Source organism: Drosophila sulfurigaster, chromosome 2L, assembly GCF_023558435.1.
Source record: "Drosophila sulfurigaster albostrigata strain 15112-1811.04 chromosome 2L, ASM2355843v2, whole genome shotgun sequence".
In the NCBI taxonomy this organism is placed as follows: domain Eukaryota; kingdom Metazoa; phylum Arthropoda; class Insecta; order Diptera; family Drosophilidae; genus Drosophila; species Drosophila sulfurigaster.
The window spans coordinates 15,901,758-15,916,684 of NC_084881.1; the positions used below are offsets into that span (position 1 = coordinate 15,901,758).

The window sequence follows — 14,927 nt, forward strand, 5'->3', positions numbered from 1 at the left end:
TTGAAAAAGGGAGGGCACAAAAAGGATGTGCCGACGCAAATCACCGACAAAGAAACTAACTGTTCATCGCACACGTTGAAGAAGATGAAAATGAAGACCAGGACCGCAGGCAGAGACGCAACTGACAGCTAAAGAATGGCTACAGAAGCTGAAGCAGCAGCAGCAGCAGCCTCAGCCTCAGTTTCGATAAGGAGTTTCCTAGTGAATGCGTGTGTGGTGCAGTGTTGTGTGTGAAAGTAGGAAAGTAAGTAAGTGAAAATGCCTGTCAGCTGCGGCAGGAAACACAAGGGAGATAGAGCGAGAGGCTGTGCTCACCGTTCAACCAAAATACAAGTTAATAATGTCTTCATTATTGTTCAAGCGTAACTAACATGGTTTACACATATTAGCCTGGCCCAAACGAAGACAGCGTTGATAATTGTTGGACCCACCAAAGCGATCCACAGTTGTCGCACCACAATTGTCTGCTGCCTCTCTTTCTCTTTGTATCTGTCTCTCTCTTTTGGTCTGTGATAAGACAAGCAACTGATGCTGCGTTGACATGACACAATTTTTATTCAAATGCCGCAACATGAGGCGGCATATTAACATTATCGAAGGTCCACGGTGGGAATGTCGCACAAGACGACCATCAACGACCAGCGATTCGAACTAGAGATGAGCGCGTGTAGGGGAACGAATGACGATAGTTTACATGTACCATATTACGATATGTATATTCAAGTCTGTGCTGAGTAATATCAAACGTCAGAAATGACTTGAAGACTGAATTCCTCCTTAGGGAAAATATCTTGCAATGAAATGAAGATTGAAGATTTTGAGGACTATCGCTTCGGGTCACGTGCACATCGCTAGCTGGGATCCCCTGGCGTGCGCAGCTTTATCACTTCATTTGCTGCTGCCGATGATGCTGCCGATGATGCTGCTGCTGATGCTGCTGTTGCTGCCTCTGTTGGTGCTGCAATTTGACCAGCACTTCTTTGAGTCGTCCACTGACGACCGCATGCCGCGTGTGGCAGTAGCTGCAAGATTGAGATTGAGAGCGAGAGCTGCTGCTGCTGCTGCTGTTGCTGTTGCTCATCATCAACATATGCGTATGGACAACGATGGGCAGTGGTAGTCTTTAGTATGTAGTATCTCTATGTCGGACCAACCGCACAGCAGCGCAACAAACAGACCGACAGACAGAGCGACAGAGCAGCAGCCAACTGAGCGACCACCCAGCACCCGATGCTGATGCTTATGCTGAGACTGAGACTGAGAGTGAACCCAAACCTGACCAAGCGACTGCCCGTTGTGTATGGCATTCTTTGAGCTGTCGTCGCCCCGACTAGATAAATGGACCTATATGTTAACATTTGAGGATGAGAGAGACACATACGAGAGGTAATCGCAAATTGCCAGCTGCTCGTCAAGTGGCCAGTGCTTCCGTTGCGTTCCGATCTGTTCCTTTTTTTGTGTCCATACCTTTCCGTTCTGTGTGTTCCATCAAGTTCCGGCATATGCCACAAAAAAGTGTACCGAAGTCAGCTAATGAGTATTAAAAACTAAATGGCAGCGACTTTAACTGATATGACTGCATTATCAGCAATTCCTACTACACTGCCAGAAAACAGGCATCAACTAAAATGGAAAGAAAAGGCAACTAAGAGAGAATCTTCCAAATAGTTTTAACTTTTATACTTTCATTTTTGACTAAGCAAATTTAATGTTGAACTAATAAATTGGCTAAATGATTGTATATTTAAATATTTCTCGCAGTGTATTTTGCATGCAATGCGGAACAGTTGGGCAGCTGCAGCAACAGCGAATAATGCGCCATAAGTCGAGCATATTTAGTGGGTTTTATGTTCGTTTGGGGTGAAAAAAAAAGAGTGAGAAAGCAAGAGCGAGAGGACTCCGTTTTGGGACACGGACTTCGACTTGGACTTGGACTAAAAGGCTCTCCGGCTGTCCACTTGGCCAGATAAGATTAAAAACAATTTTATTGCAGCTCTTTAGTTGCCAGCTTGTCAGGCTGTGAGACCGTTGCATGCCTTTAATTTAATTCATTTAATTTTTATTCAAAAAGAATGCCTTTTGATAAGCTCAGACGCCAAACAACTAAGTAAGTTGAGGCCGCAAACTGAAGCTGAAGCTGATGCTGATGCTGAGGCTCCCACATTCCATTTCGGATTTGGGCGATGCTTGGGGGAAAAATGATTGTGGCTTAAATCGATTAATGCGCCTAATCAGCACCTACCATCTACCAGCTACATTGTGCAGCGCGATCTCTCTCCTCGATCTTGACTGCAGCCGGAGATTCAGCTTCATTCATTCGAGAGCTGACTTCATTGATTCATTAAAGATTTTTATTAAAAGGTTTTAATACTCGCATTAACTCCACACGATCTCACTGAACTGATCACACGATCGTTTCTGACCCAGCTCTCCTCGTTCTCTCTCTCTCTCTCTCTCTTTGTCTTTGGCTCTCTGTCTTACCTGTTCCATTGGTCAACTGAACCGAATCAAACAGAACCAAAAACCCAACCCAACCCAGAACAGAACAGTACGGTGCGATCTCTGAACTGACTGAGTTTTAATGCTCGATCTGTGATCTTGGGCTGTCCGTGGCCTGGCGCTTCTTTTTGCTTGTCATCGTGTCATGTTTTGTATGCTGAATGCTTTTTCATGCCGCTTTTTTGTTATTATTGTTGTTGTTGTTGTATTTGTTGCCTCCATCTACAATACTTCTTTTCTTTTTCGTTTGGCTCTTTTTTTGTGGAAAGTGTGAGAAAGGAAATATCTTCATCGTGCGATCAGCGATCGACCATCACAACGATCAGCGATCAACAATCGACAAAGTGCAGCCCCGTATTAATAAATCTACAAATGCATTAATTGCACCATTCAATGGACAAAAGATCAACAAGTCAGCAGGCGTTGATGTTGATTGGCTTCATTAGGAGCTACAAGCTACAAGTAACCCAAAGTCTCACTCGCTCACGCTCTCTTTTCTGACTGTCCGTCCGTGTAGACCACAAGAATGTTTTCAGCTAATTTTTTGTAACATTTCTTTTATATTTTGGTTATTATTCTCTTAATTTGTTTGTGTGGCACACGCACACGCTCCTAAGAGGTTCTAATTGAGACGATCTACGTTTCGGTTTCTTCAGAGTTTTTCAGTTTTTTCAGTTTTTATATTATATTGTTTTTTTTTTGTTTTTCAAATTTCGTGTGCGTTGGCTAGGCTTTAATTGAATTGACAACCCAAAAACTGAAACGGCAGCTGCTGTCGGCGTCGGCGTAGCGCCAACAACAACAACAACAGCAACGACAACGAATTGAAGATCGAAGATCAAGGAGTGGTCTCTGCGGTCTTCAGCGCCGCCTCGGCTTTTTTGGCCTCTTGGCTATTAAATGTGATCCGAACCTCGGGGACTGCGACACGGGGAAAAAGGTTAAAAGGTTCCAAAATTTCATTGTTGTTGTTGTTGTTGCTGTTGATGTTGTTGGATCCAAGGGTGTTTGTTGCTTTTGAATTAATTTTTATTGTTATTGTTTTTGGGCTGTGAACTCAATTAAATGAAACGCCAGGCGGCAGCCAGTGCCAAAGATGTCATCAACAGCGTTTACATGAGAGAGCGCGCACTGGAAAAGGGAAAGGGACGGGGTATGGGCTTTTCAGCAGCTGGTGGCGCCTAAAGCGAAACGGAATCTTCATCGTTCGTTCGTTCGTTGTGTTGCTTTTTTTTTTTGGTGTGACATGTGGCGACAAATTGAGGTTATGTATATTGAAAGGGAACCTGCATGCGAGAATTGGGGGGAGAGAGCAACATTTGAAACGATCTCATGCTGTGTGATGAGTGTGGATCAATGAGTGAAGATCAACGGGGTAGAGCGAGAATGACGACGGCGATCGATCGTTAATTAATTAGTTTGCACAGAATTTGTTGAGAAAGGTTGCCAAAGGAATCAACAAACTGAGGTCAATAACTTAAAGATCACTGCGAAATTGTGGGCATTGAACTTTACAAATATTTGACGACTTTGAGGGAGGTAAACAAATGAATGATGAAGTCGTGGCTATTTAGGATCTTCAAGAGCGTATAGTGTACGATTATTGCATACACAGAAATTGGTATTTTCGAAGAGTGGGTTTGTAGCTCACGTCTAGGTGCATAATACATGGTCAGCTAAGTGCTCCACTGTGGCACACAACTTAATTCATGGACATGGCAATGTGCCCTCGGGTCAACAGCAGCCAAGCAGCAAACCAAAGCAAACCAAACCAATCAAGCGATAAAACATCCAAAACTAAGCAAACATCAACAGGGACAAGGACAGGAGAACTTGCCTTGGGAGGATGACTGCAGCAGCAGAAGGAGGAACGGGTAGAGACGGGTAGATAGTCGAGAGTGAGTTGCATCGATCGGTAAATTTAAAAGAAAATTAAATCCGTAAATGAGGAAATCAAATATCGTAAAGTGCACAGCGCAACGTGCTATGTTGCTTGCTATGTTGGTGGCAAGTGGCAAAGTGGCAAGTGGATTGGGCTCGCTGAGGATCGAATGGGATGTTCAATGGGCCATCGCAGTGTATACTCTAAGAGTCTAAGAGCTGGCGTCGGCACTTGCTGCCGCTGTTGCTGTTGCTGTTGCCCATATTCCCATGAATGTGAGCAAACAGAGCCAAAACAGAGATTTTAGCGTTTTGCCGACTGTTTGTCCAATACATTTCTCAATTCCAATTCTCAATTCGCTGATGCGTTTTATGAACGCGTGCAGCACACTGATCCAAATGCAAACAATGGCATTCTTAACCTTTTCCCAACCTTCAACTACCTGGCCCCGATTTCAGACCGGAAAAATGTAAAGAAGCCTAGCCCAAAGGCTACAGAATATAGGGTTAAGATGTGATGTGGCGCGCGCGCGCGTTCTCTCGTGAGTTTTCCTCAAATCTAAACACAAACAATTAAAGATCCAACAATTTTTCCGTTTCTATTTTTTGGGAATTTGTTAAAACAACATCACGGCGAATGCACTTTTTTACTTTTGCCGTTAATGGCTTAATTAGGCATCCCTTTTTTTTTTGTGTGTGTGTTTCTTCCCCTTAGCTTGCTCGGTGTGTGTGTTTTTTTGGCTGACAAAATATTTGCCTGGCCTTTTGACAGCTGTCAAGTGGCGAACCGTAACGTAGCGTTTAATTTTGGGGGAAGAACTCCAAATATATGCGTATCCTTAAACCTCAAACTCTATGCCTATGCAAATTTGCCTAAGCACTTTACGTGTGGTTGTTCTCTTTGTTGTTGTTGTTGCTGTTGCTGTTGATGCTCAAGTTGATCCAGGAAATACCATTTCAAGAGATACTTTTACTCATCACATGCATAATACGCTTGGCAGCACTCGAAATGAAATTTGCACTAATCTCTGCACATGTGTGAGAAGGATCGTTGACTGACTGAACAGCAGGATGTGATTTTCCAATGATTAACTTTGATGAAAAAGATTTAAGAATTGCGCAGAGATTGATAGTAGGGCGAACACACGCATTCCCCTAACTCTCTCTCTCTCTCTTTCTCTAGGTATGCACATATCTCTCCCTTTTTGGGTTATCTTTAAGTGAAGATCGCCGCTATTACGATCGATCGTTGTGTGTTGTTCTTCTTGTCTTGAGTTTCTATTTTGTTGCGACTCATTCATAAAAATGGCCAGCTACAGAGTTGACAATGTTGCTCAACTAAAGATTGAGATGCATAAAGATAAGCAAGATATTAGATTTAATGAGCTGAGAGCCTTGCCTCCGTTTAGCCAATGACATATACGAGAGACACACAAACGTACAGAACAAGTTCGTCGATTTGTGTTTTGCGTTTGATTCTGAGTTTGTCCCTCATCGTGCTGATGCTGATGCTGCTGCTGTTGTTGCTGCTAGGCAAAAGTATCGATTGCAGTTGGTAAAACTAAAAGTCGGCTCAGCACAAAACTGGTACTCGGCCAGCTTCACCTGGGACAGAGTTTTGTTTTTTTCACACGCGGCAGGTACAACAACAACAGCAGCAGCAGCAGCAACAACAACAACGAGAGAGAAATGAGAAAAAGAGCGAGACGCAGAAGCGGCAACAACTTTGGCGGTCCTTTTCCAGGAAGTTGCGCCTGGCGTGCGCGCGCCGCAGATCGCAGCTCGCAGCTGCCAGTTCTCATTCACGCGACTCGCTGCGCTTGCTGCTTGCTGCAACGTGTATGTGAAGTTTTATGCAAATTAAGCGGCAGCAACAACAGCAACAGCAACGAGCTGCTGCATCCAAGTGGGTTTTAGCCTACTTTATGGTCATCGCTCAGTCTCAGTTTTAGCCCCGGCACTTGTCGCTGTCCAGCAAAGAGCAAAACTGTTTCGTATCTGCTCTGCTGCTCTGCTGCTCTGTTGTTGTAGGTACTTGTACTGTGTGGCACTTAAGCGGTACCCGTTTTATGCAGCCAAGAAGCATCATCTGTGTATCTGCATCTGTATCTGTAACAGCATCCGTATCTGCATATGTATATCTTTTATCTTTTTTTTTTTGTTGTTGTCTATTAGCGCAACACACACACACATATGTATGTTCCCTCTCTTCTCTTGATCTCTGTGCGCTTCAGCGGATTTAGCTTAATTTAAATCCAAATCTTTTTGCATATTATTGGCAGCAGGTCCTCAATCCTCCCTCTCCTCCACCTCCATGCTACATCCTCTATTTCCATTGTGCTCTATTTAGTGCTGTTTTGATCTAGGGCCAGTTCTTAGGGCTTGAGGTACTCGAAATTGAACTATTTCATAAGGCATAAGCCGTAGGCGATTTCCGTAATGCTTTGTACGACACACAAAACTTGACATTTTCCTTTCTACTTTACTCATTTTTCGCATTAAGATGAAAACACTTGAGAGGATACCTAAACAAGTGGAAAACGAAATAAAAGCAAATTATATTATGTGTTGCAGCTTAAATTTATGTAATTTCGATTTGGCAATGAATGTGCATAAAAATAGAAAATAAATAATGTATTCAACTATAGATAACAGTTTGTATTTTAAGAATTTTTCACTTGCATTTCCTGCTCAATTAAGTATTGATTTAAATTTTGCTTTTTGCACTTTGACAAGCCTTTAGCTTGCGCTATCTAAATATTGTCTTTTCCCATAGCGATTGCAAACGCATTTCGCACAATCGTCGAGCAATTAGTCATTTATGGCTGCATGTTGCATGCTTCAGCCACTTGCAACTTTCTTGTGTTTATAACAACAATCGAGTTGTGTGCGCAACCAATAATGGTTATTAATAAAGACATGTGTACTCTGGTCATAAAACTGAAAACTGAAAACTGAAAACTGAAAATGCAAGCATTCATAAAACACAAAAAAAAAGCCAGATAGCAGTTACTAGATACAGCTAGAGATATGCGTGTGTCTTCTTTGAGGTACACAAAAGTCAATGTTGTGGCTGGTTGCGATTGTGGAGAACACACCCACTTTCAAAACAATGCTCCACGCTTCCCCCTTCGCCCCTCTGTCCAGAGCTCCACCTGGGATATCGCTGCTGCTATCGGGCTATCTTTCCTTCTCATAGAGAGTGCGAGTGTGACTTTGAGTTTCAGTTTGGAGTGTGACAGACATTCTGACAGAAGAGTATCACAATTCAATTAAGATTTATATTTTGTTGTTAAACAATTTGTTGTTGTTATTGTTTGCCAGTCAGTATATACTCTCTCTCTCCTCATATAGTTGATTTCGATGGGAAAGCGATGTCGCCGTAAAAGGAGCCACAATTCGAATGTTTCTTGTTGACTTATTTTTCATTTTTCCACATTTCCAACAAACGAGTGAAATTCCTGGAAAAGCGTTTGTGCGGCAAACGCTCGAGTATCGTTTCAACTGCCAATGTTTAATGACAATTACTCCAGTTCTGTAGCGTGGGAGCTCCTCTCTAGACCCTCGACTCCTTATCTCAGCGTGGGAGTTGAAAACAAAAAAAAAAAATAAAAATACAAAAAAAAAAAACATAACTCGCTTGATATCTTGAAGCTGTTGGTATTTATGACTGTGATTATTTAATTAGCGCATGCTAATTGCTTCACCAAAAAAAAAAAAACGAAAATAAATGTGAATAAAAAGTGAGGTAATAATTTGAAATTTGTCGACTACTTAATCGAAACGTGCAAAATTATTAATCGACGACTAATTTCGCAGCTCAATTGAACAAAGTTTTTACATTAAACAAAAGATAAGAGAAGAAGCAGCAGCAACAACAACAACAGCAACAACAACAACAACAATGCCAAGGCAGCAGCCAACATCAAGAGCAATCGAAATGCTGTCTGCTCGTTTTGTTGTTGCGCAATAAAAATTCATTTCAATTCGTTTACGCGTAATGAAATGGAAGTCATATAAAAGTTGCCCCCTCTCTCTCCTTTCCCCTCTACAGTCAGCAAGGAGCGCGACAGTTATTGAATGTATTTGCTGAGTATATCTGCCAACTTGTCCAGACAAAGTTGTTGTCCAGCTGCCGTGCAAATGATGTGATCTGGATCAGGAGGGCGGGGAGAGGGGGCCACAACGGTAGTAAGCGACCAAGGGGGAGGCTGGGGGATTCCGAATCAAATAACATTATTACGAGCATTTTGTTGCAGTCCAGCTTCAGCATCGGCTTCAACTTCAGCTTCAGCTACATCTGTGGCAGCTTCTTTGCGTTTGATTGTTGTTGCTTTTGCGTTTTACTTTTCTCTTTTGTTGTTGTTTTGTTTTTGTTTTTGCTTGCTGAATTTGTTTTAGCTTGTTTCCCCCCTCAGCGAGTTGTTTATCGCGCATTGTGGAGGCACTAAAGGCAAATATTGTATCGCTCTCCCTTCCCCCTCCCTCCCTCTTCATCGCTACTACCCTCTTGCTCCTGGCGTGTGTGTGTGTGTGTGTGATGAGTGTGGTGAAGAAGCTTTAATGGAATCTCGTCATAAATTCAAATTTTATTACTGCTCATATTACTGCCGTGCTCACAGAGACAGACACTGCCCCTCCCCGTCCTTCCTCCAGCCCCCTTTGCGTACTCTCCTGCGTACAGACAACAAACTTATATGGCAATGCGATGCGAGTGTAGTATATATAAACATACGACATTCAGTTGAGTGTACATATGGCCAAAGACCACGAGACTCAGACTGAGAGTGAGTGAGAGAGAAAGAGAGAGAGTGAGCGCCCAAAGGGGCACAGTGGTTGTCAATAGACCAAATGAGATAAAACTATTAAATTAGCAAAGAAAAATGGTACAAGAAAGTTATAATAGAAGGATAGAAAGTAAGAGTTAAAATTGATACCCAGTGATTTTAGAAAGAATTAATTAGAAAGAATTATTAATAAATTAGGAACGCAAATTATTGACTGTAGAAATCATATATTTATATAAAACATATGGAAATTTTGATAAAATCAATTGATCATTTTAAGCTTAATAAGTATTTTCACCTCTAATAGTTCACCTGATTAGTAATTTATTATAAGTCAAAGGAACGAAACAGAGCTTTTGTATGTGTTAACTGGCTTTCATTCAATAATTTATCTGACATTTCATATGTCATCACATCATTCAATTTCTTCTAGCAATTGTTTTGCTCATTCATCAACAATAAACAGAATTGCACAACAATGGCACATTCCACTTCAAAGTTGCATTATCTTTAACTTATGCCCAGAACTCAAACTGAATTTAGTTTCTTTCAACAATCTGAGTGTCATAGCAAATAGCTTTTGGCTGCAGGCCAATTAAAATTGTATGGGTGCCACTGTGCAAACAACATAAGCAGCGCGCTTCAATCACGCGCAATTAATCTGCTCAAAATCCTTTTATAGATAATCACACACAATCTCAGTCACACACACACACACACACACACACACACACCGCATACATACACACAGAGACAGACTGAAAGCTCTGTGCTTGGCCAGAGAAGAGTATCCTGTGCAGTTTTACGACAATTGTTATTGTTATTGAGGCATTTTCGAAATGAACAATTTCAACGCTGACGATGACGCTGAATGACAACAACACAACAGCAGCAACAATAACAGCGACGACAGCAAACTCCGACTAAGGATGGGGCACGAGCACAAGGTACATGTCAATGGCTACGTGGAGACGTCGACGTCGATGAGGATGACGATGACGATGACGATGACGATGATGACGACGACGACGACGTCGCCGCCGCATGCATCATAATAATAAAACACACAAGACAGACGGACGGACAGACGGACAGAGAGACAGATAGACACTTGGACATGGCGAGGACAACATTGTGGAATGCAACGCAAAAGGATAGCATCGAAGGAGTAAGAGCAAGAGGAAAGGGGGAAGGAGGAGGGTATCGGAGGTATTGTGATGATGAGCTGAAGTTGTGGAGCGCCCCGGGCGGTTCTAAAAGCGTCAACGCAAATTAGCAGCAAAGTGTAAATTGGAAATGCTTTTTTTGGTGCACCCCACACAGACAGCGAGACAGATACAGTCGAGAGCGAGGCAGCGCGAACGAGAGAGGGAGAGGGAGAGGGAGATAAAAGACAGATGTGGCAGGACTGTGTGTTGGCTTTTAGGGCCTTTAATTAAGTTGTTATTTGGCCGGCTGATTAGAGGCAGCATTTTTTTGTGCTTTGCGCCTTTAATGGATTGAACTCGTATGCGTATGCGTATGCGGCTGATCAATGAGTTCAAGAAGCAGTTTCCCCTCTTTACTCCACTATCAATGCGTATCATCGGCACAGTTGTAAAAATGTCAAATTTGTATAAGTTACAGCCAAGCTCTAGGTCCGAGGGGTTATGCTCTAGTCGTCGGCAGCAGTCAACCAATTTTATGATCTACAAATTGCTGCTGCGTTTTTTTCTTTTGCTGTGTTTGTGCTTTGCTTTTCCAGCATGTGGTTCGATAAATTTTCAAGTTGCCAATAATAAATTAATTGGCCAAACACACACAGAAAAAAACACAAAAACAAAAAACTTGCTACTCTGGTTGGGGAGACTCGCGAGCTTCTCGAGCTGTGTTAAAACGGTGTGTGGTCCACAGCTCTCGGTTCGTCTGCTCATCTGTTCAGCTGTTCAGATGTTGAGCTCTGATCATCTGTGTAGCCTCTGGTTTTTAGCATTTTGCGTCGTCGTCGTCGTTGAAACTATGACAAATATATTTCAAATTGTCTCGGAGATTCCGCTCTTTATTTATTTGTCTGTCTCCATCTCCATCTCTGTTTCTGTCTCTGTCTCCGTCTCTGTCTTTGTGCGTTTCTATTTCTTCATTAAGTTTTCATCAGTGATATTAATTATTCATGTCTTAATATCTTAATATCTTCATATCGCATATATTTATTTGCTGTCGATTTGTTTTTCCTCTTTTGCCTCTTCGTTTCTATGTCATTTAATATTTATAATTTAATCTTTTTTTTTGGGCTCTACTCTCTCATATGTGTTGATATTTCACGAGTTAATAACTTGATTAAACTAACGTTTTTTTTGTCTTCATTTAATATTTATTTCCAATGTCTTGCTCATTGGATATCCCCCTCTTAACGCTGTGTGTGGGAATTTGAGTAGTCCAACAAAAAAAAAACATATTTCAGCCAAGCTAAAATCTCCATAAATTTAATTAAGCTCAAATGGCAATGCTCTAGTCACTCGTCTAAACGTTTGTTAAAGTTCACTTCAGTTCAGTTCGGTGACGTAAATATGCAAAAATCAAAATATATAATAAATAAATGCTGGAAATTCCTGTTGGAGTTTGAAAGGAAAAGATGACATTTTAAACAATTTTTATTTTTAAATGTTTACCCCAATTTAATAAACAATTTTTAATTCTCATATATATAAAAATTCCTGGAAATTCCGATTGATGTTAGATTGAAGTAAAAATATTAATGAAGCTATGACATTTTAAATAAATTTTATTTTGAAATGTTTTTCCCAATTTAATAAGTAATTTCTCATTCGCAGCGTTGCAGTAACTCTGGAATTCCTCAGTTCTAATTAAAAATCCATAAGCACTCACAACAACTTCTCTAAATTAAGTCATAAAAACACACAAATTGATTCATAAAACACAAAAATGTCAGCAAAAGCAAAAGCAAAAATGCTGCTGGCTACTTCAGAGTCGTTCTCTCTCTGTTGTGTATCTATCTCTTGGCCCTATAAAACTGCCCCCGAGAGTCACAGTCAGAGTCAGAGTCAGGTAATGAAATGCATACAACTTAATAATCCGAAATCAAATAAAATGCCAAATGTTTTTATTTCAACAGCTACGCTCATTTTGTGCCCACTTTGCCCAAGTCGCAGCTGAAGCTGAAGTCGAAGCCAAGCAGCTCAAGAGGCCCACAAAATATATGCAAACCGTTTATATTAACGAGCCCACACAAATGCATACACATATGAGAGAGTGTATCTCAATCTAACAAATGCTGACTGCGCGGTATGTAGATACAATTTTTGCATATTCATTAGATGTAAATGCCAAAAACTTTTAGTCGCGTTTATCGTCTATCGTTGGTGGCCCAAAGCATTTATTTCATATTAATAAGCAATTTTTTAAACTCTGCTCGAAATGTTATGAAGCTGACGATTACCTTAAGACCATAATCGTTAGCATATCTTTAAAATGAGCTTAACAAATAAGGCTTAGGCCACATATAATCAGCTAATGCCCTGCTAATGTTCGATATCTTAAGACATTGCTTAGGTTTCCATTCAATTTTAAATTACCTTCATAATAAATCAACAGATCAGCAAAGGGGTGAATTGAAGTCTTACAATTTCTTGGCTTCCATATTTTAAATTTCTTCCATAAAATTACAAAATAAACAAATAAGTTTATTGTTTTCTTACATTTATTTTCTAATTCATCAAATTCAATATTCGACAAATTATTGATGTTTTACATTCATTTAGTTTTTCACTTACTTTGCACAATTTTCAACAAGATACTTTATTTTACTACTTGTCATATATCTTATGATATTTTCCTGTCGTTTCAATTCCCTTCAATAAATCAATAGATCAGCGAATGTATTTATTATTGCCTATTCTCACTCCTGACCAACAAATTCACAATCGGCAATTTAATAGAATTCGACAATTAGTTATGTTTTCTCGTCCTTTTTAAATAATTTCCAACATTACACTTTATTTAGCTTCTGTTTAGATGTGTAATAAGATAGCTGGATTTTTCAATTTTCTATTTCTGGTTTATTTTTGCCTATTTTAACCCTTCAACAACAAATTTACAAATGATTTATGTTTTACATATTACTTCCACATTTCTTTTTGCATAATTTCCAAAAAAAATTAAACTTATTTATCTGATTGCCAGACAGAAATGATCGCGCTTGGTATCTTTACCATATGACCCTAATTATTATCATTGTTGTATCTAATTTGTTCTATATGTTGATAAGCTCTCCTTGGTTTCTATTTCGACAACCTTTGCTTTGGACACACCTTGAGGCGTCGTCATCTTCATCGTCGTCGATTGGCCTCTCCCCCGTTTTGTTTTTTTTGTGTGTTCTCAGTGTTGTGTTGTGTGTTTGGCTTTGTTTTCGTTCGTTGTATTTATTTATTTAGTTAAGTTGCATATTTTATTCGATTATTTTTCATATCGAACATATCGAGCGCTTCGGCTGCTAATTAAAAAATGTTGGTTGACAGTTATTGTTATTTAGCCATATATCATGGCATTTCATTGGGAATTCCAGGGCTCCAAAGAGTTGCCCACCAGTTGCGTTTTTTTATGCTTAATTGAGTTATTTAAATAAATTATTTGGCCAAAAACGGAGGCAGCCAGCCAATGAGCCAGTGAGCAGCCAGCGAGGGACCACTTCGAATTAATATCGCGTTGTCACACAAAAGTCAAACGTCATTTAACAAATGTTGATATGTTAATATGAATGCAAAACAGAAATCAAGCGAGGGTCGCCTCACAAGTTATTAAATACCATCTTAGAGGAATTTTTTGCCTAATTAGATTTTCCAACTTTTTAAGTTGCCCTCGTTGAGCTTTCAGTTTTGAATATGGTCAAAAAGGAAAAAACAAAACAGCAGCAGCGGCAGCAGCAGTGAGGGGAAATAACAAAAACAATAGTCCGCTATCGCTTAACAAATGTGTGTGCGTTTCTTGTGGTTATTGTTGTTGTTGTTAACTGCATTTTAGTTTCAGTTTCAATTTTAAAGCGATTATGTTAATGCTCGAAACGAGTTTCCAATCAGCCATTACCATTAGCGTTTCGTTGCGTTGCTTTTGCTTTTGCTGCGTCGCTGTCAGAAAATTTATGGCGCTGCCTCCGGAATGGGCCCAGTTTTCAATTACCGCATCTCGACCCCGCCATTCGACCCCCGACGTTGTGCCAACAAACATTGCCATTGCAGCAACAACACTGGATTCGAATCGGAATACGGAATACGAATCTGTAGCTGTAGCTGTAGCTGTAGCTGAAACTGAAGCAAATCCAAATTAATTTTCCGTTTTTCACGAACAACTTAATTGGCAATATGTGCACCAATTAATGGGCCAAGGGAAGTGCACGCCAACACGCTTGAGGCCAGAGGACTCCCAGTTGCCAGTTAGCAATTGAAGACCATGTGTAAGGGTGAAACTGGCTAAAAGTTACACTTGTTTTCTAGTTGAAAAGAGCAGCAGTAGCAGCAGGCTCAACGGGCGTATACGCAATGTACAATAACTGGACGTGAACAAGCTTTCCCTTCGCAGAAACTGACTGCCACTGTTTCTAATTTAAGCGAAACATCACGTAAACAATTGAGCAACAATTGGTAGAGGGGGAGATGTCAGTCAGCAGGGGAAGAGGGAAGGAGGGAGGAGGGAGAGCAACTTGCGGCTGGATTGTGCAAACACAAATTCAGAGAACAGTCGAGCGACCTGGACAATTCATCAGCAGAG

General features: G+C 40.6%; 1 protein-coding gene across 1 annotated transcript in view; it reads left to right on the top strand.

Annotated features, from left to right (window-relative positions):
* Positions 1-12,283: 12,283 nt before the first annotated feature.
* LOC133846897 (protein Wnt-4) overlaps positions 12,284-14,927 on the top strand; it is a 34,621-nt gene continuing 31,977 nt past the window's right edge. Inside the window, exon 1 of the mRNA XM_062281626.1 lies at positions 12,284-12,449. Within this exon, the coding sequence (XP_062137610.1) occupies positions 12,436-12,449 (14 nt within the window). The 5' untranslated portion in view covers positions 12,284-12,435. The remainder of the gene's footprint in view (positions 12,450-14,927) is intronic.